The following is a 17,771-nucleotide window of genomic DNA, read 5'->3' on the forward strand; positions in this document are numbered from 1 at the left end:
CAACGAGCGAGATAGCCATTCCTCCTCCGCTGATTGCCACTTCTCACATTTTGATCTCTAGTTTTCTTCCCACAAACAACAATGGCCCGTATTGGCCGCAAATACACTAGGGTATCTATCTATTCTTTTGCTACTGTTGCCTTTACCTTACTCTGTGACTCCTGCTAACCGCGGTAAACATTTAGCTGCCGCGTAATCCCGCAGTCCCCACTGCCTCCATTACTCACGTATCCACTTCACCTTCTTCATCGACAAATCCGTCCACCGCCGCTGCGCCTGCTTCCGCTTCTCAAGATGATGCTGCATCATCCGCTGGTGTCCCGATTTCACCACCTCCCTCGTTCCGGTCAACCTCATCATATATGCCAATCCAGCCGGACGATCCCCTAGCTCGCTCTTTCAACATGCCCGCCGACGATATCGCGGAAAACAGCGACGCCGACGATGCCGACGACGAGTTTTTTGCTTGGAGAGGTTCTTCCTCTGCAAGTGCAGCTATGATTAGCACCTCAGTCGCCGCCGAAAGCAGAGCCGAGCAAGCGCGCCTGCTGACAGAATCCGCCGCGTCCTCGTCTTCATCATCATCATCCCCACATGCCCACAACTCTGCGCCATCAAACAACGATGGCGTTTTTGCAAACATAATGGCAAAGCCTGAGGCTGGCGAGAAGCCTGCGGAGGAGAATCCTCCTTCTTACGAGGAGGCTGCTGCTGATGCAACTCCACCCTACTGGGAGACCACGGTCATTGCTCCCGGCATGTCATCAGACGACATTTTCATCGAGGGTTTGCCCGTTGGTAGTTTTTTCAATTTCATGTGGAACATGTTGATTTCAATGTCGTTCCAGATCGTCGGTTTCCTTCTCACTTACCTGCTTCATACTACGCATGCGGCCAAGAATGGCTCTCGTGCTGGTTTGGGAATCACACTGATTCAGTATGGTTTTTACATGCGTACAAATACTGCGGATGAGGAAGGGTCTGTAACTACAGACCCCGCCTCGGTTGCTGCTGCTGCGCTCGCTGATCCCAATGATTATGAATTCCAGGCTTCGTCTTCAAATAGCACTTCCTCAGGCTCGGCTGATGACACAGCTGATAACAACGATATCATGTCATATGCTTTTATTTTCATTGGCTGGTTCATTCTAGTTAAATCCTTAGTGAACTTTTTACGTGCTCGGAAAATGGAGCAGGTTATTGTTCAAGGGAATCGTAGATCTGCTGCGATCGAAATCGAGCCGATTGTCGAAGAAGTTTAGATGGACTGGTTGATTTTAGATTCTTGGTTGGTTTATTTTTTGTTTTTCTTCGCTGCTTTTAGGATAAGCTACTTTTCTTTTTCCTTAGTTTTTTTTTTTTTTTTTCTTTTTTGTTTGGCAGTTTATTTTTCCGATTCATTTTTGTTTTGTTCATTATTTTTTTTCTGCAATGCTTAGATATTTTGATGATTTCTGGAACCATGTGTATCTTCTTTATCTAATTGAAGAATGGATTTGTTTATAACGAATCAGACACTGGTATAGAATGTTCTTCTCTGTATTGCGAGTTTGACCTTTGGCGGTGTTTCATAAAATTTTCTGTCACTTCTTTTTTTTATTATTATTCTTTTCTTTTGGTTATGCATTATTGTTTCGATATTTGATTGTTTTATAGCAAAATCTGGCTGGTGATTTGCTCATTCCTTTTGTATTGGAGGTTCGGGTGTTTTGAAAAGACGGTTGGAGCAGCTTATTACTATTATCATTATTATTATTATTATTATTATTATTATTATTATCACTATTACTATTACTATTATTATTATTTTTATGTAAAGGTCAGTATCACCGATCTTTATAAAATTCTCTATAAAATATTCTGAGAATTGTTTTCCGTCCTTTTTTTTTTTTAACTTTTTAACGTAATATTATGGAACGTACTTCTTCTGGCGCGCGTAGATATTGAAAGAAAAAATATTTATCTGGTTAATTATTTGTGCACATTCAGCATCTTTTTTTTTAAATATAAGCACATCAAAAACTACACACAAGCACCAAAAAAAGAAGTAACAGTAGTCTAGTTTACAGCATATATTTTCCATTCGAGGCCTGCACAATGGCCGTACTCCTCTTCGCATCAATAAATAATTCCTCCGCTTCCTCGATATCTGGCATCGTGATCTGCGGTCTTCCATTAACTCTCGCCAAAATACCGGCCGGAGCCATCAATTGCAGTGCGTAGCGCAGACTGGTTTCAACGCCCTGCTGAGCCAGTTTATCAAGGGCGTCCTCGGTCATCGCGAGACCTTCGGTTGTTTTCCGCTTTTCAATAATTTGTCGAATTTCATCTTTGTTGTACGGAAGTGTGCGTACGATGAGGAGTCGGTCGACAAGGTCGGGAGGCACACCGTGAGGAGCCACGATATCTTCTGTTCCTCGGATTGTAGCCATGCCGCGGTTAGACGCCAGCACGACGACCGGTGAAATAGACGATTCAAGAGCACGGTTAAGGTATGTGAAGCATTCAATATCAAGCATGTGTACTTCGTCGATAAACAGGACGCCGGGAACGAGTTCAGCGATACCTTGATCAATGTACTTGTTCACTACTTTATTGATTTCTTGCCGCAGTTTATCTGTGATTTCAGTCTTCTTGGGTTTCATAATCTGACCCATCATCGACATGATATCCTGGCCGCCTTGCGGGCGAGCATTTGCCATGTCAAGATCATGAAGAGTCACGTCTTGCACAATTTCTTTCTTTTTATGCACGTCGCCTTTTGGGAGAGGAACGTACTCTTCCGCCTCGAGATCGAATTCGGTTGCAAAAGCATCAGAGCGACCAACTCTCTGTGTCAACATTATATTAGTTATTCTTTTCTTGACCCAATAGTAGAGCTTTTACGTACTTTGACGGCGCCGGTGTTTGCTTCAATGTATATAATGTCACCCACAGTCACTCGCTCCTTCTGAATAGATTCATAGATACTTGGATCGAGACGCAACTGCTTTGTGCCCTTAAACGACTTCAATCCGACCACGACGTGACTAATAGTTTTGCCGTAGCCGCCTAGAGGATTCTCGGCTTCCTCTGGCGTAAGCTCGGTGACTTCACCTTCGTATACTTCTTTTGTCTCCTTTACTCTTAATCCTATGTCATGAAATCCTTAGCATCCCAATCAATGTGTATTCAATGAATAACTAAAATTACCAATAGCGCGTCTAAAATTCTCCATCAAGGCTTCTGTTTTCTTGACTTCGGTTGAGAAAATCTCACTACCGGTGATGGGACAAAATGGAACTTTAGGGCCAAGTTCTTGAGACATTGCCAGTGCAAGTGCAGTCTTTCCGGTTCCTGGACCGCCAGCCAGAAGAATCGCGCGACCAGACATTTTCTTTGCCTTGATCATGTCGACGATAATACCACAGGCCTGTATATTTGACAAACAAATCTCAGTCAGCGTTTTTTTCCCATATCGGTTCAATAATATCTGCAGAGTTGATTCTTGCAGTTCCTCAAAAAATAAGGATTGAGGTAAAAGCAAGGAGTAATATACGAACCTCGCGTGCACCGTTCTGGCCAATGAACCCGCCATCGATGCGAGTAGCAAAGCCTTGGTCGTCCAAGCCGAGTCCCTTAATGTGAGTATGCGTCGCTGTCCTGTTGTCACGGCCATTGCCGCTTTTAACTTCGTTGATCTTCACCATAATCTATGATTAATCTTCTGCAGGTGTTTTTGTAGTTAAATATTTATGCAATGTAGTGCGCTGGATAGTAAAAGTTTGAAAAAGAAAGGCGGATTGGATTTGTGTGGTGGTGGTGTGTGAGTGAGATTGGGCTGAGAATTGGCGGTGGGAGTAGAAGAAAATTGTGTTGGTTGAGTTTTATGACTTGCACGCTTGTACATATTATTCTGCGTCTGACACTAACCTCTAGTTATATCGACTCCACGACCAAAAGCGCTAAAATACCCGTGAATATAATACTGGCTTGACTTTAAGGCAGCTTCGCAAAAAATAACCATGAGTGCTAGAGATCATTGGCTAGATCGGTTAGACGGTAAATACTCTACATATCAAACCTGAGCCTGCAATCTCTAATCTCTTCACAGAACTTCACAGAGTACAAGATCCCACACCAGAATCACGACAACAGGCAGAAACAGAGATTCTTCAAGACCTGGCATTGCATCCTCCTTCACAAACTTCCCTCCACCCATCTGTTCCTAGCCTCCGCGAGCCTAAATTCACACCTCTGTTTCAGGACGCCCTTGACCGGCTCACTTCCTCAGAAGGCGACACAAGTGTCTTACGCGGAATCGACACATCGCGGTACTCTAACCTGGGTATGGAGTCAGAAGATTCAGATCAGCAAAAGGATGATCTGAAAAGAGTCTACGTCGCGCTTGCATATACAAAAATTCGGAAGGAGAACTTAGATATTATGACGCTGCAAGGTAAGAATCAGTGGCTGCTAAGTAATGACGAAATTGAACAAGAATTGAAAGAGCTGGAGATGGATTTGGTGGCCGAGCAAAATGAAGCCGCGTTGATCGCGAGGAAAGCAAAGGGATTGTAAATGTTAGATATTTACCTGTATTATTAGACGGCTGCGGAAATTATTGGAAATTAATGTATAGTAATCTTTAAACAAGCAGTACAGGCTTTTTATTAACACTTTTAACAACCCAAAAACAAATTCACCAGGATAATAATTAACAACAAAAAAAACCCGTGAACAAAGTATGAAACATGCCAAAAACAATATGAATAAAAATGAATGATAAACAAAAAAAAAAGGTAAAGAGCAGGAATATATACTATAGTACATCTATTCAATCTATTCATCATCATCTTCTTCAGACTCATCGTCGTCGTCATCCGAAATAGCTAGATCGTTATTATCTTCGTCTTCGGCATCGTCGTCCTCATCCTCGTCTATGTCGTCTTCATCTGAAGAGTCGGCAGCGGCAACATCGTCGTCGTCATCGTCATCATCATCATCGTCCTCAATCTCCTCTTCAGAATCATCGTCTTGTTCGCCAGCAATAAAACCAGACTCATCAAGCACAACTTCCTCATCGTCTTGTCCTTCAATGTACTCAACCTCTGAATCCATATCCTCTTCTTCTTCTTCAGTGACTCGTGCGGCTGCCTCCTTGCGCAACTCAAGCTGCGCATTCAGCATGTCCAAGCGACCTTGTAAGGCTAGTAATCGATTCAGCGATCCAGCGTGCCGTGAAAGAGTAGCATGAAGCGACGAAAGCATGCTCATCAAGTTCTCCTGCCCGACAAGATATCCACCATGCGCGACCATGATCACTCGGACCCAAACTGTGAGCTGTGATGCACGAGTAGGAGTCTTTGATATCCTCAGTGCCAATCTCTCGAGAAGTGTAGCAGCAAGGATGGCGTCCAGTCGGTATATCGTGCTCTTGATCACGGCGTCGTCGGAGACCGAGAGACAAGACTCTAGTAAAGTCGAGTCATTGGTGCGCAGAGCTTGAGTGAGCACCGTAGTCAGAGATCCAATGGTCGGAGTAGCTAATACGGACGACTGAACGCCGTTTGTCTTGCCCAAAGCTTTTGTCTGCTTCTTTGCTTTCTTACCGTTAACCTGCGGTTTGTCGATATCCAGCTTTGCTGCCTCGAGAGCTGTAACTCGGTCAGCCATGCTAAGATCCTCATCATCATTATCAGATCCGGAAAATGACGAGGCATCAGAAGCGTCGGCGACATCGTTCATGTCCACATCTCGTACAGTGGCAGATGTGATTTTGGTCGAGCTCTCTTTGTATACCGCAGGCTATAACAGGCAACAGTCAGTTTTGCGTAAAATTTAAGTTGAAAGCAGATTATTAAACGCGCACCTTCAAGCTCTTGCTCTTGCTCTTGACAACAGTTGCTTTCTGCTTCATTGTGTATTGTGATGGCAGATAAAGGCAAATAAGCAATAAATGAAAGGCTGGCTAACAAATTTTACTGCAATTGGGACATTAATTTTTTTTTCTCGCCGCATCAAAATTTGGGTACTAAACACTTAACACAGTAAGCACAAATTACTTACTTGGGATGTGATGTGTACTAATCAGGCAACTTGTAACTTCTAGACCTCTATTTTGGTATTTGGCGGCACAGAAGCCGTCTTCTTCTCTATAAAATTCTCGTATTTAAACCAAATTCTAGTTTTGCAGTCTAACGGCTGCTGCTTCTCGAATGAATCTCTGCATGCAGGGTGCGGCGCTACTTGGCTCTGCTCCCGACGCGTTCGATAATCCCGCTTGACGCGCCGACGCGTCGCGAAGTACAACAAAGGCTGTATGTCTTGCTTTCCTCCACTTATCTGCCAGGAAAAAGGAGACACCCCAACGACATCTCTATTAAACATGCTGCATATTTCAATTTAGTTTGTAAAAAGCCGTTTTCCGGTTATCGGCCTCGCTCATCACTTCCAAAGAACCTGCCGGGCTGTCGACCGTGCGGCGTCCAGACGCCACATTCCATACAGAAAACTTCTTCATTCTTCGGTTGTAGATCACTAAATGGCTAATTGCTGCTGCTTCCTAAATACTCCAACGGTCGCGTACTGTTAATGACGAGACTGCTAGCTAAACGTTTTCACTAGTATCCAGTCAGTTGAGCAATGGCTAGTCGAACTCGCAGGAATCCCCATCGTCGCATGAAGCGCATCCTTACGAGTCCGTTCATACTCCTCGCGGCTTGCTTCAGCTCGTCAGATGCAAAAAGTAGCCGGCGTCCTTCGGAGAAGTCGGAGAAGAACCAGCTCGCAAAGACGGTCCCAGAACGGTCAATTGACGAAGTCCGGGATACAGAGTCAGAATCCGGCGCAAGTAGTATTGCAGATGAACATGAAAAGCTCATTCACACATCAGAATCAGCATTTTCGACACCGGCCTCTCTAGAGCAATTGCCTTCACCGCCGTTGACGAGTTCGCCAATATCGCGTCTGCTCAAGAGGCCGCCATCACTCTCAGTTCCAATCCCGTCACCGCTGTCAAGAATGTCTGTAGAGGAGCAGAATGCGCTAGGAATTCTTCCTGGCTCGCCGACTATCGTCTTGGAGCCGTATGACCTCGTTGCTTTAAATACACCGGCTAGCGCGGAACCTGGTCGAGCAGTGTCTGCCGGAGCATCACAGAGAGCAAGTGTTTATAGCTTTGATTTCGGTGTGCCGGTAGTGACTACTCCGGTCCATGAGAAGCAGCAGCATCCATTTACGGTATTCAGCGACAATGCGAGCAAACGCGCGTCGGTCATCTCTTTTGCTTCGCCAATTGACGGAGAACTTATTGAGAATCACGTCCATGACTTAGTCGAGGTTTCTCCTACTAAAGGAGCTGATCCAAGTCACACGACCGTCGTTTTGTCACGTACTAGCATTCTCTCGGATATTACCAACTCTGGAGCTAGAATGGTGAATAAGCGCGTCAGTCTGCAAATTCCTACCGACACCATTGTATGTTCATCGCAAGGCCATTTAAATTGATTTTCATAAATTGACAGCTTTGTATCATAGGACGAGATTGATAATATTGCCTGGGCACTTCTTCATCGCGTTGATGGAACGTTTGCTTTTCCACCTTCAATCGCTCAGATTGAGAAATCCCTGCAACACGATACCGATTTCCAAAACGACTTCAGCTCTGACTTACTCCACTTAATTACTCAACGACTAGAGGTTGCTCAAGAGAAATTTTTGCACTCAATGTATGCTGCTCATTCAGAAAAAGTCGACAGGGATATTGAATGCGACACTGTGTGTTTTGCGACGCATCTGTATAGTGACTTTATCCAATCTGAGAGAATTCGCGCCGCCGCTGCTTGCATGCTAGATGCCATTGAAGAAGAAGAAGAAGACGAAAAAGAGATTGACTATACCACTGATCAACAAGTGCCCGATAAGCGTTATCTTCAGTATGCTGCCGTCTGGCGCCGCGTTGCGGAAGAAATTGATCTTGAAGGCCCGCATACTGCTACAGAGTGGTGGTCAGTTGCGGAGCTTAAATTCAGAGTTATGAAAGCCCGGATGCGATACAGTCGCATTGAGGAGATTGACCACTATTTGCAAGATGTGTTAGAACAAGATTGAAGGATATGGAACCGGCGTTTTTACTTTTTTTTGGTTTTGATTTTGTAGTAATATATGGTCTCACGATCCGTTACGAACGACAGTTAGCAGAAAACGTTGAATGGTGTAAAATAGAATAAATATATGAGTTACTATACAAAAGAACAAGATTTTAATATCCGCGAGCAACCGCCACAAATGTGGCTGCAGGCGAGCAAATCAGACTTGGCCGTCTGTAAATTTCGTCATCCGTCTTAAGCAGCGTATCCCACGGCCCAGACACTTTTCTGAATGTAGTACCATCTTCTTCGTTTTGATCTGCTGATGCAGCTGGATTATGTTGTAGACTATGTTCGGCAGGAGGCTGGGCAATATACAAAGATGATCGACCTGTTGTTGAGTCTTCGATAACCAATGCGACGTACCCACTGGCAACTCCAATGCTAACAACAGTCAAATTTTCTTCCTCGTCGAATTGATCAATGATTCCAGCAACGTCTCCTCCCGATACAGCAGGCATCCCAACAATGCGCGCTCCAGAATCCATCCATCCCCAAATATAAATGTCGTGTGTTTCACGGGACAAGCACGCTGTCACCCAGCCATTTGTCGCAATATGAGCCATCTCTATACCTTCAAGTGCGGGTATAAGACGTGGGGTTAGTAATTGCAGCACGCTACCGGGATTATTATCCCCCATATGAGCTGGCGATCGCCGAAGTAGCTCTCCATGTAGGTTCGGGACGCCCCAGCTCCAGACATAACCTCTATTATCTAACGCCACAAAATGCGATTCGGCAGCTCGCACGCAAGTAAATGCTCGCTTATGATGTTTCTTGAATTCTTTGCGAGCCATATGCGTCGGTTTTGCCAGAGAATGAAGCTTGAACTTGCTATACGAATCAAACACCGTGATCATGGTCCGTTTTGTATGAAGAACAGAAACTAACCCATTTCCTGAAACAGATACTTGCTGTATAGATTGTGCAAATGAGTCACTCAGGTCAAATTCGGGTTGTAGCGTGAGAAATGATTCGTTAGGAGATGCCGGTGCCGATATGGAGTAAATTTCGCCGTCTGAGCAAACAACACCCTGAAGCTCTGTCCATCCATATCCAGAAAAAATGCTGATTCCGGGAGGACATAAGATTTGGATCGCACCATGCTCGCCAGCGGTGTATCCTCGTAGCTCGACTACGTTGTCGATTTGTACTATTCATCAACAAGTCAGGACAATCTGCTAATCAAACAAGAGCAAAAAATCCGTACGCAGAGTATCATTCCACCCAGCCCACAAAACTCTCACACTATCCTGTCCTACCGCGATCATCTGAGCGGGCTGCAGTATCCCATTCGAGCGGGGCGCCTCTCCCCTGGCGTCTTCCCCGCCTTTATTGTCAAGTCGATTTTTAGCGACGGAGGATCCAGAGAGCTGCGAAAACAGATCAAGGCCCTGCGCAAAAAGCCATGTCCTCGGCATACTAGGCGTATGTACGCAAGCAGTATCTCCAGTCTGCGTTTGTTTAAAACCAGGTCGCGGGAGGGTATTTATCTGGTTTGCAGACGATGATCTGGGGAATGAGGTTCCGAGACCTAGAATCAGCTGGGGCTGAACCCCTGAAAATAAAGTTATGTATCATGAGTTAGTTATATAGGGCATAAATCAGAGAACATTTGGACATGAGGTGGTCAAGAGTCTTGTGTAGAACTTGGCTTCGAAGATACTCGAATACATAGCGCTGTACACTAATGGCAGAACTAACTGCAGAAGATAAGGCGCGGCTGCGTCGCGAGCGTCGCGAAGCTCGGATTCTGGCTGGCGGGACTAGCAGGCTGGATAAGATCACTAACGCCAGCTCGGATGGCAAGTCGACATTTCACCGTGAACATCAGCCGATTAGCTCGACGTCAATAGCCTCGTTGGATACTTATGATGATCCACCTGATGTATTTCCTGATACATTTGGTGCACCGCCACCGTTAAGACGATCGTCAACGGGAGAGAATCCGATACTGAAGCTGCTAGCTGGCCGACAGCAACCAGTTAGCCCAGGACCTGAATCCCCTGACGTTGATGCTGCTTTCCAAGATGTCTTCCAAAAGATGATGAGCGGGAATGGAGCGGATATAGATATGAATACCATGTTTGCTCAGATGGCGCAGATGTCTGGCCAGGAAAGTTTTGGGGGAGGTCCAGCTGGAAACGGAGCATCCGCGACCGCTACAGCACCCGGCTCTTTCTCAGACAGCACAGAATTGTGGAAAATTCTTCATTACATATGTGTGTCTGTGCTTGGATTATATGCTGCCATTGTGCTCGGAGTTCGTGGTAGCCAGATTGCTCGCATTGAGAGCACCGGAGCCGCAAATTCTAGAATCATGTGGTATTTCACAACAATCGAATTGATCTTGCAGTCAAGTAGATTTCTAATCGAAAAGGTATTATCTATCTGAATTCTGCCTTATCAGTTCTAATTGTAATATGCTAACAGCGTGCTTACAGGGACGGTCTCCTTCAAAATCGATATTCACTAAAATTGCAGGATTCCTGCCACCGCCTTATTCCGGATATCTGATCCTTGCGGCTCGCTATACACACATTCTTTCTAATTTTGCTGCCGATTTTAGTTTGTTGCTGTTTATTGTTGGAATCACGGCGTGGTATCGCGGATTGGAGTAGAACTCGCGTTGGAAGTTAGGTGGTCTTTCATATTTTTGATTTTCGCGGGTACTCGTTGACAGTATCAATACTACGTTAGAATTTTAAAAAGATACTGATTTATAAGTATTATGAATGGGGACTATTTTCGTGTATTTTGAGAAGTAGTGCAGCTAAGTGAAAAGCACTTTGGTCTGGGCGCCGCCACAAAGGTCGGACAATGTAGTTTCCACACAATAATTTTAACCATAATTCAAGTCTTAGTACATCTCAAGCACTCTTATAATGAATTGACTAAACGAAAGATTATCTGACTGCTAAAGCAAAGGCTTTCAGAGAACAAGCGGGTTCCCAAACTGTATTGGTTGCAGCGTATCTTCTACACGTGATCTTTGTGCTGCGCACAATTAAGGGCGCGCCCTAACTCGGGGCCGATATGCTCACCCTTTTTGAGCTTTAGCTTCCCCAATTGCTCCTAATATTCTTCTGACCCGCCATAATACGCGTAGGAAACCATCTGTGACCTTGCTTGACTCTGAATGGCCACATTGGTCTCACCGCTAGTCCGCGTCGAGCGCGGAAATCTCCAGCCAAAGATTATCGGGCTCTATCAGACATTATTCAAAGTTCGTCTTTATTTCTGCCAATGCTGGTATCTTTTTGGTTATTTTGACTAATTGGTCATCATTTGTTATATAGGAAGGCGCTGCTCTACCAAACAATGATGGATATTGGGTTGAGTTCTTCTTACTTAAGGCGAATATGCCAGCCTTGTCGGTGATTCTCTCTAGTTTAACCCCAGATACTCTACTCCGCATGCAAGTAAGATTGAAGTTGAAAATTTATTTTTTTTGAATGCCAATTGATCTTTATTCTTGCAGGCTGTCACCAAGACTATTTTTACGCGCGCAGTTCATAGTCTTAGTGACAAAAATCCCAATGTCACGAAAAACGCGCTTGACGTAAGTCTTCAGCTGCTTTCTATACGATTCTTTTGATGGGGCTAACAATGTGCCTCAAGACTCTTCACATCTTGACCCGCGAGATACTGGCCAAGCCTCTCACTAGCTCTGATGTTATTACTGTGCTAGTCGGGTTGGATCTGGTCGATCGGGAATTTATGGAATTTGTCTCGCGACTTGAGTTACTCATGCGACGAGGTGCAACGCGTAAGTTGAACCGTGAATTTCGGCAATCAAACAGCGTTTACTAACGATCAGTAGCCGAGCTGAGATCAACAGCTTTACACACTTCGCTCTCAATTGTCTGCGGCGCGTATCGTACCTCTCTTATCAACTACTTTTTGCATCGCGACATCTTTCCCGCCTTAATTCAAATCATGTATGACAAGTACACGACAAAGCACACATTTGAGGCTTTTGTTCTTCTTGGGGTACTTTCCAGCTACGATAAGATGCAAGCTTATAATCCCTATCAGACACGTCTGGCCGATTTCGTCGATGAAACTGTGATGCAGAAAATTGTGATTTCAATAGGAAAATCATGTCGTGATGCCAAAGATGAGTATCTGACTGTTCAGGATGATTCTAGTGACCAATTTTCTCTGGAATCTCTGCTTTCATACACCGAGATTGCGCGGAAAGCAAAGAGCGCTTTTTCACAGCAGGATCAAGAAAGTAAGATGAATACAGAATTTGCGGCATTGCCGCCTCTTTATATGACTGTCATTCTTGCCATGAGTAATTTCGTGCATGCAAATAAATTTTTTTCTCGTGTTTTGATTGAGACGAAGACTATTAATAATGAAGGTATACGATCTTTGATTTAATATATTTTTGGTCGATATTAATTTTGACTCTAATTTAGAGACACCATTTGGGTCCGTGATTTCAGTATCGTCATACATCCTGCAGCACCAGCACCGCTCGGAACGCACTGCACATTATGCACGTTTGCTGATGCTAATAATGCGAGTTTTGGTTGAAGAACAAGCCACGATGGCGCGCTTGGCTGGAATTGAATGCCGCTCGTCGATTCGGATATGTCGTCAACGACAGCCAGTTTTACCGCGGATCCAAGGCGAAAGATTTTTGGTGGAGGGAATTTTAGATTCTTTGATTGGTGCATTAAGTCATAATATGAAGCGAACGTTGGATGTTCCAATGTATTCGCTTGCTATGGGAACGATTTTACGAATCATTTCGCAATTGAAGAGACTCCGAATCCGCTTGAGATATCACTGGTCTGAGCTGTGGAAATCAATATTCTCATTTCTGAGATTTATGCTTTCGTCTTCAAGATATCTTCTTTCCTTAGAAGGAGTATTTGAACTAGTCGACGATACGATTCGAATACTTGTACTTGCATTTTCAGCTGGCGAGTCATTCCTCTCTGGTGCATCCGACTACGATGATTTATTCTACAAGTTGGTAGAAACCGGTGATCTTTTGAATCGCCTCGCGACTACCTATAGTCTTCCACCGACACACTCTATAAGCACACTGATATCAGTTTCAGAGCACTACCGAAATCTGATTAAAGAGAAATCCTCAATGTTCTCTTCAGGTCACTTATCATCTGAACAAGTCTCTGACGTGATAAAAAGCGGGTATGATACTCTTTCCATTGCTGCACAACAGGGAATTGACGTTTGGGATCGATACCGAGAATCTGATGAGCGAGTGTTTTTGAAAAAGGCAAGCTGGACAGCGGTAACCGACGCGCGCGAGCTTTTATCACGAAGAACGATGCCAGTTGATAAAAGCGGCAGTAGTAGCAGGAACGGAAGTCCAAATGGATCCGTTTCTCCTATAAGTATGCGGAGCCGAACAAACAGTGTTGTATCTGACTTTGGTGAGGTTGGAAGTCCGAGAGCGAATGGCAATGGGTCCGCGATTTACGCGAATGGGAAGTAAGGCGTAGGTCTCTAGTTCTGACTAGAGCTGACCCAGTTTTGATGAATTTATATAGTGTCTTGAGATGGCGATAGCATGGCTTTATATGGTGTTGTTTACGTTCTTTTCAAAACTTGTATAATATAATCTATTGCATATATAAAGCTATATGTCTTTCGTTGCTTTGTGCACGATTCCAAAACTTAAAATTACGTTGCTCCCGATGAGCTCCCATAAGCTCCCAGCCGCTACCTCACATACACATCTTTCACGCGCGCTATACCCAACAACACCCCACAAAAGTCCGGAGCCTTGGGCTTGTTCATTCGAAAGAGCAAGACAACTATCCAGATAAACTTGAGCAGGCTCTGCTCTGGTCTATAACCCGGTTGCGCAAACAAAAAAGTACTGTTGACAGCTAAGGCAGCCTTCAACTGCTAGTATATTTCGAAACCAACAGTGCCACATTGGCCAACCCTCATACAATATGCCTGAGCTATCAATTAATGATTTAATGGGCAAGGATATGTCATTTCGCTCTCCTTTTCCTCGTCTGACAAACTCAAGCACGGCAGGCGGTGGTCCACCGGCACTATCGTCAGCTACTCGACGAACTCCCTCGTTCGTATCTGACTCTACAAAATCCGGGGATTCTAGCAGCCGCTTGTTAAATGCTCCTCCAGCTCCTAAATTTGCTTTATCGGGCGCAGCATCAGGCTCGGGTGTGAAGTTAGTGGCGCCCAGCGCGAGAAGGGTAGGCGTGGGTGTGAACGATGACCTTCAGAAATTATTTTACCAGAGTCCAATGCCTAGGGTATGCTTCTATTTAATATGATTCAGCAAAGTTGCTTTGTGTTTGCTAATTACTGAATATCTTAGTTCAATCAGCAACCAAGTTCCTCTACTTTTACACCTCGCAGAACTATAACAAGAGTTGCCGCATACTCGACGCATCACGAACAACAGCAACAACCTCGGAGGGAAAAGCTACCAGAATCACGCAACTATCCCTCGAACGCCAACTCAGGCAATAGCAAGACCGACGAAATAGAAAAGGTAAATTCAGGTCCTGTTCCTCCTCCACTTCCCGCTACAAGATCTCTTCCAAAGGCGACTGTAAGAAACCAGACAAGATCACCGCTGGTCAAGGACAGTAGCAATGACATTTCAAATTCGTTGACGAGTGAGGCAATACCTTCAAAAGAATCATTGACAACGACTGTCCAACAAAAGCTTAGTCGCCAATTTACTGTTCCCAGCAAAGTTCGCGCAAACCAAGCCGTTTCGAGAGAGACACAAGCACGGATATCATCACCTGAAGAAAATAATGATTCTTCTAGCACCAAACTCGACTCAAGCTCAACGAAGAGCACAACTACGACTCCAGTTCTAACGTCTGTTCAAGACCCCAAATTGAGCTCTACCTCATGGACAGCGTCTGGTGCCATTAGATCGCTTCTCTCTCCATTTAGAGCGTCGCTACCTTTGCGACCTTCGTCGATAACAAGTCCCCCTTTCTCTCAGGAAACCCCTGAGCCGGCAATACCCGTTTTAACTTCTCCGGGACTCTCTTCGACTAGTAACCTCGCTCGTCCGTCACCCGACTTTGCTCGCCGAGTCGATAAACGTCGTAACGAAAGTAATGCACTGCCTGGAAAATCTCTCACTGTTTCTTCTGATTCTGTCACTGGCAGCTCAAAAAGGAAGAATAAACAAGGTAGCGGTCGTCATCATTCTTTGCCTGGCCGAGTCGCGCGGATGAGAGATTTAGAAAGCGAAGTTATAGAGCAAGAATCATCTCCTGGCGGGAAGCGAAGCAGTACTCTATCAACGAAGCGACGTCTAGAAGAACACCACAGCGAGGGACCAGAATCAAGAAACAGCTTTATGCAGAAGGGGTCATCAGCCCCAGCGACAGCACCTGCCAAAAAGGCGAAATTCCTTGCGAAACGGCATCCACATAATGCTCCACCGCCAGAATTTCAAGTCGTAGTACCAAGTCCAATAGCAAAGAAGTCTTCGAAGGCGTTTACCTTACCAACGCGCTCAGAGTCGCCCCAGTTGACGCAGATTAAGTCGAGTCCTTCACCTGAACCGAGCAGTCCCTATAAACCTTCACAGCTATCGCAATTTGAAACATCACAGCACAAGCCAAAAACAGGTACCGAGAAGACCTCTGCGGAGCCAGAGAATGTTCGTCGCTCTGGTCGGCGGCGCGTCAAGCCTTTACAGTATTGGCGTAATGAGCGAATAGTATACTGCCTTGTACAAGACGAGGATGGAGATGTAGTTCCTACGATTCGGCAAATAATTCGCGCATCGTCCTCAGACGAAGAAGCAAGCGCTGAAATTAAGCGGAAGCGAAGAAAAACAACTTAATGTTCTAATAATTGTATTTTTAATGGAGGTGTTACGATAGCCACATGATTACAATGTTACAAATAACTCTTTTCATAATTTCAGTATATACAAAAGCCAACATCAAAACGATAACTCCAGGATAACCGCATCAGCCTATATCTCCAGGATAACCGCATCAGCCTATATATCGACGACATCTCCAAGTCCAGCCACAGCTTAAGATTTCAATCTACACCGCGAAAACCTACTTCGACGGCTTTTGCTTCAGCGTTCTTCGTACCCGTCCCGAAAATTTTATCCGCGACAGATACTAATTTGAACGAGTTTTCATATAATTGGAATATAAGAACACTAGCCACGGATACGCGTACTAAGCGAGGAACAAGGCCGGCAAAGAGTGGCTTGATGCCTTCTTGTGTGAAGATTTTGTAAGCGCAGAAAAAGCCACTACTTTTGGCAGTTTGTCTGCCACTGAAGGTCTGCATGCGAGTTTTCACGACGTCAATGGGCATAGTGAAGAATCTACAAAAAAATTAGCACTCCTTGTCCGAAAAAAATCAGGGATAGAGATAGGAAAACATACACTGCCGCATAACTGGCAAAGAGTTCGATAGTGCCAGACATGGTAGACGACATACGCTCACCAGGGGCCACAAATCCGTCACCCATTTGACGAACAGAATTGTACGCAGTAAACCTCAATGCAGAAGAGCAACCTTGTCGTAATAGAGTCGGGAGAAAACCATAAAAGAGACCAATCGGACCATGCAATTGGACTATTCGCGTGAAGATCTCACGAGTACCCGGTGGTGGAGTTTTAAGCGAGCTGATCTGCCGCACTTTTGCGTCTGGGTAGGATCTCAGTAGTGCAAATAGTATGAAACATTGCAAAGAATTAAAACTCACGCTCGAATGGGACCAGCACAACCGACTCAGCGAGTCCTATAAAATTTTGGCATATACTGTTAGAACTCATCTCGACTTTCTCGTTGTCCATTCATACCTGCACAGAGGCCGGCTGCCAACGCTTTTGGAGGCGACACATTTCCGCTCTCATCCTGTAACTGCTTAACCAAAAAATCATACATGCAAAACCTGGCTGCAGTACGACCGGCATTACCAAGCATCATCGTCCCGCAGCCGGTGTAAGCCATGGTCGTGACGCCGACAGGACCTATACGGTTCGACAGACCTGGAGGTAACTGCGACCGCGTCTTTAGATATTCCAAAGGATCTACCACAGTAATAAAATTAGTCAGACACGTTATTGACGAAAAAAATAAGAAAATTTTGACGCACAAGTGACGGCGATCTCTGCTGTGCCGGCGAGGATACCAGCGGTCATGAGCCGCCATTGCGATCCCTACCCGGGCAAGTTAGTATTACTAAATAGCAGAAAAAATTAGACGTTAAAACTCTACCTCGTCTTTTGAGGCTTTAGCCATGTTGGATCGGCAGTATAGGAGAGTAGACGATGGAGGGAGAGCGACGAGAAGCGAGCAGGTTTATCAGGTTCACCAGATTTACGTTTACACGAGCGTGCGGCTTTCCGAGCACTCATTCTATTTATTCGACTTGATTTTATGAAAGAGGGAATCGACATCCCCCGCAACAAAGGCTTTGTATTCAACACCGACTCAAGGACTATATAAACAAGAGACAGAAGAAGCAATCTAGTAAATACATATTTAGAATAAGAACGCTCAGATGTGCTTAGAAACACGATAAAAACCATATTCGCCCACCCTAAAAATACATAAGACATTAAACATGATCAGCAAACAACATCTGCCAGAAGCCCGACTCATAAAAATACTGATAGCACG

The 17,771-nt window shown here is 44.9% G+C and overlaps 10 protein-coding genes across 10 annotated transcripts; 6 read left to right on the forward strand and 4 right to left on the reverse strand.

The window, feature by feature from the left end:
* Positions 1 to 81: 81 nt before the first annotated feature.
* On the forward strand, positions 82 to 1,262 carry V2V93DRAFT_358334 (uncharacterized protein; the record flags this gene model as incomplete). The annotated part of the gene is made up of 2 exons (XM_066908056.1): positions 82 to 111; positions 186 to 1,262. 2 exons carry the CDS (start codon positions 82 to 84, stop codon positions 1,260 to 1,262), a joined length of 1,107 nt encoding a protein of 368 aa, XP_066766710.1.
* Positions 1,263 to 1,778: 516 nt separating this feature from the next.
* On the reverse strand, positions 1,779 to 3,828 carry V2V93DRAFT_368106 (TIP49 C-terminus-domain-containing protein). The gene is made up of 4 exons (XM_066909723.1): positions 3,543 to 3,828; positions 3,193 to 3,412; positions 2,891 to 3,132; positions 1,779 to 2,831 (listed from the first exon to the last, which is right to left on the reverse strand). The coding sequence occupies exons 1-4, from the start codon at positions 3,687 to 3,689 to the stop codon at positions 2,064 to 2,066; spliced, it is 1,377 nt and encodes a 458-aa protein (XP_066766711.1). The 5' UTR covers positions 3,690 to 3,828; the 3' UTR covers positions 1,779 to 2,063.
* Positions 3,829 to 3,886: 58 nt separating this feature from the next.
* Positions 3,887 to 4,656, forward strand: V2V93DRAFT_385746 (Pre-mRNA-splicing factor SPF27). Its single transcript, XM_066912246.1, has 2 exons — positions 3,887 to 4,041; positions 4,094 to 4,656. Exons 1-2 carry the CDS (start codon positions 4,005 to 4,007, stop codon positions 4,558 to 4,560), a joined length of 504 nt encoding a protein of 167 aa, XP_066766712.1. The 5' UTR covers positions 3,887 to 4,004; the 3' UTR covers positions 4,561 to 4,656.
* On the reverse strand, positions 4,596 to 5,907 carry V2V93DRAFT_207712 (Dip2/Utp12 family-domain-containing protein). Its single transcript, XM_066907008.1, has one exon. It carries the CDS (start codon positions 5,725 to 5,727, stop codon positions 4,822 to 4,824), a length of 906 nt encoding a protein of 301 aa, XP_066766713.1. The 5' UTR covers positions 5,728 to 5,907; the 3' UTR covers positions 4,596 to 4,821.
* Positions 5,908 to 6,488: 581 nt separating this feature from the next.
* On the forward strand, positions 6,489 to 8,235 carry V2V93DRAFT_368112 (uncharacterized protein). The gene is made up of 2 exons (XM_066909724.1): positions 6,489 to 7,458; positions 7,519 to 8,235. The coding sequence occupies exons 1-2, from the start codon at positions 6,625 to 6,627 to the stop codon at positions 8,089 to 8,091; spliced, it is 1,407 nt and encodes a 468-aa protein (XP_066766714.1). The 5' UTR covers positions 6,489 to 6,624; the 3' UTR covers positions 8,092 to 8,235.
* Positions 7,896 to 9,824, reverse strand: V2V93DRAFT_368113 (uncharacterized protein). The gene is made up of 3 exons (XM_066909725.1): positions 9,340 to 9,824; positions 8,116 to 9,282; positions 7,896 to 8,060 (listed from the first exon to the last, which is right to left on the reverse strand). The coding sequence occupies exons 1-2, from the start codon at positions 9,548 to 9,550 to the stop codon at positions 8,243 to 8,245; spliced, it is 1,251 nt and encodes a 416-aa protein (XP_066766715.1). The 5' UTR covers positions 9,551 to 9,824; the 3' UTR covers positions 7,896 to 8,060; positions 8,116 to 8,242.
* On the forward strand, positions 9,779 to 11,005 carry V2V93DRAFT_368115 (uncharacterized protein). The gene is made up of 2 exons (XM_066909726.1): positions 9,779 to 10,509; positions 10,574 to 11,005. The coding sequence occupies exons 1-2, from the start codon at positions 9,820 to 9,822 to the stop codon at positions 10,748 to 10,750; spliced, it is 867 nt and encodes a 288-aa protein (XP_066766716.1). The 5' UTR covers positions 9,779 to 9,819; the 3' UTR covers positions 10,751 to 11,005.
* Positions 11,006 to 11,182: 177 nt separating this feature from the next.
* V2V93DRAFT_368116 (uncharacterized protein) lies at positions 11,183 to 13,741 on the forward strand. The gene is made up of 6 exons (XM_066909727.1): positions 11,183 to 11,355; positions 11,429 to 11,551; positions 11,611 to 11,691; positions 11,751 to 11,898; positions 11,953 to 12,498; positions 12,557 to 13,741. The coding sequence occupies exons 1-6, from the start codon at positions 11,269 to 11,271 to the stop codon at positions 13,603 to 13,605; spliced, it is 2,034 nt and encodes a 677-aa protein (XP_066766717.1). The 5' UTR covers positions 11,183 to 11,268; the 3' UTR covers positions 13,606 to 13,741.
* A 97-nt stretch (positions 13,742 to 13,838) lies between these two features.
* On the forward strand, positions 13,839 to 16,216 carry V2V93DRAFT_385752 (uncharacterized protein). Its single transcript, XM_066912247.1, has 2 exons — positions 13,839 to 14,398; positions 14,464 to 16,216. Exons 1-2 carry the CDS (start codon positions 14,072 to 14,074, stop codon positions 15,961 to 15,963), a joined length of 1,827 nt encoding a protein of 608 aa, XP_066766718.1. The 5' UTR covers positions 13,839 to 14,071; the 3' UTR covers positions 15,964 to 16,216.
* On the reverse strand, positions 15,968 to 17,464 carry V2V93DRAFT_385753 (mitochondrial carrier domain-containing protein). Its single transcript, XM_066912248.1, has 6 exons — positions 17,367 to 17,464; positions 17,245 to 17,308; positions 16,949 to 17,179; positions 16,852 to 16,887; positions 16,529 to 16,793; positions 15,968 to 16,467 (listed from the first exon to the last, which is right to left on the reverse strand). Exons 1-6 carry the CDS (start codon positions 17,388 to 17,390, stop codon positions 16,170 to 16,172), a joined length of 918 nt encoding a protein of 305 aa, XP_066766719.1. The 5' UTR covers positions 17,391 to 17,464; the 3' UTR covers positions 15,968 to 16,169.
* Between the last annotated feature and the right edge of the window lie 307 nt (positions 17,465 to 17,771).

The sequence above is a fragment of the Kockiozyma suomiensis genome (assembly GCF_038497685.1).
Source record: "Kockiozyma suomiensis strain NRRL Y-17356 unplaced genomic scaffold V2V93scaffold_5, whole genome shotgun sequence".
Taxonomy (NCBI): domain Eukaryota; kingdom Fungi; phylum Ascomycota; class Lipomycetes; order Lipomycetales; family Lipomycetaceae; genus Kockiozyma; species Kockiozyma suomiensis.

Excerpts from the sequence above, each read along its gene's own strand:
- V2V93DRAFT_368106 (XM_066909723.1), bottom strand. The coding sequence starts at position 3,689 with ATGGTGAAGATCAACGAAGTTAAAAGCGGCAATGGCCGTGACAACAGG. Across the intron at positions 3,413-3,542 it reads GCCAGAACGGTGCACGCGAG|GCCTGTGGTATTATCGTCGA; the intron begins GTTCGTATATTA and ends TCAAATATACAG. Across the intron at positions 3,133-3,192 it reads GAATTTTAGACGCGCTATTG|GATTAAGAGTAAAGGAGACA; the intron begins GTAATTTTAGTT and ends TTCATGACATAG.
- V2V93DRAFT_207712 (XM_066907008.1), bottom strand. The coding sequence starts at position 5,727 with ATGAACGATGTCGCCGACGCTTCTGATGCCTCGTCATTTTCCGGATCT.
- V2V93DRAFT_385753 (XM_066912248.1), bottom strand. The coding sequence starts at position 17,390 with ATGGCTAAAGCCTCAAAAGACGAG. Across the intron at positions 17,309-17,366 it reads CTAAAGCCTCAAAAGACGAG|GGATCGCAATGGCGGCTCAT; the intron begins GTAGAGTTTTAA and ends TTGCCCGGGTAG. Across the intron at positions 17,180-17,244 it reads AGCAGAGATCGCCGTCACTT|ATCCTTTGGAATATCTAAAG; the intron begins GTGCGTCAAAAT and ends TTACTGTGGTAG.
- V2V93DRAFT_385746 (XM_066912246.1), top strand. The coding sequence starts at position 4,005 with ATGAGTGCTAGAGATCATTGGCTAGATCGGTTAGACG. Across the intron at positions 4,042-4,093 it reads TTGGCTAGATCGGTTAGACG|AACTTCACAGAGTACAAGAT; the intron begins GTAAATACTCTA and ends ATCTCTTCACAG.
- V2V93DRAFT_385752 (XM_066912247.1), top strand. The coding sequence starts at position 14,072 with ATGCCTGAGCTATCAATTAATGATTTAATGGGCAAGGATATGTCATTT. Across the intron at positions 14,399-14,463 it reads ACCAGAGTCCAATGCCTAGG|TTCAATCAGCAACCAAGTTC; the intron begins GTATGCTTCTAT and ends TGAATATCTTAG.
- V2V93DRAFT_368115 (XM_066909726.1), top strand. The coding sequence starts at position 9,820 with ATGGCAGAACTAACTGCAGAAGATAAGGCGCGGCTGCGTCGCGAGCGT. Across the intron at positions 10,510-10,573 it reads GTAGATTTCTAATCGAAAAG|GGACGGTCTCCTTCAAAATC; the intron begins GTATTATCTATC and ends GCGTGCTTACAG.
- V2V93DRAFT_368116 (XM_066909727.1), top strand. The coding sequence starts at position 11,269 with ATGGCCACATTGGTCTCACCGCTAGTCCGCGTCGAGCGCGGAAATCTC. Across the intron at positions 11,356-11,428 it reads TCTATCAGACATTATTCAAA|GAAGGCGCTGCTCTACCAAA; the intron begins GTTCGTCTTTAT and ends TTTGTTATATAG. Across the intron at positions 11,692-11,750 it reads TCACGAAAAACGCGCTTGAC|ACTCTTCACATCTTGACCCG; the intron begins GTAAGTCTTCAG and ends ATGTGCCTCAAG.
- V2V93DRAFT_368113 (XM_066909725.1), bottom strand. The coding sequence starts at position 9,550 with ATGCCGAGGACATGGCTTTTTGCGCAGGGCCTTGATCTGTTTTCGCAG. Across the intron at positions 9,283-9,339 it reads TGGGTGGAATGATACTCTGC|TACAAATCGACAACGTAGTC; the intron begins GTACGGATTTTT and ends GTTGATGAATAG.
- V2V93DRAFT_368112 (XM_066909724.1), top strand. The coding sequence starts at position 6,625 with ATGGCTAGTCGAACTCGCAGGAATCCCCATCGTCGCATGAAGCGCATC. Across the intron at positions 7,459-7,518 it reads AAATTCCTACCGACACCATT|GACGAGATTGATAATATTGC; the intron begins GTATGTTCATCG and ends TTTGTATCATAG.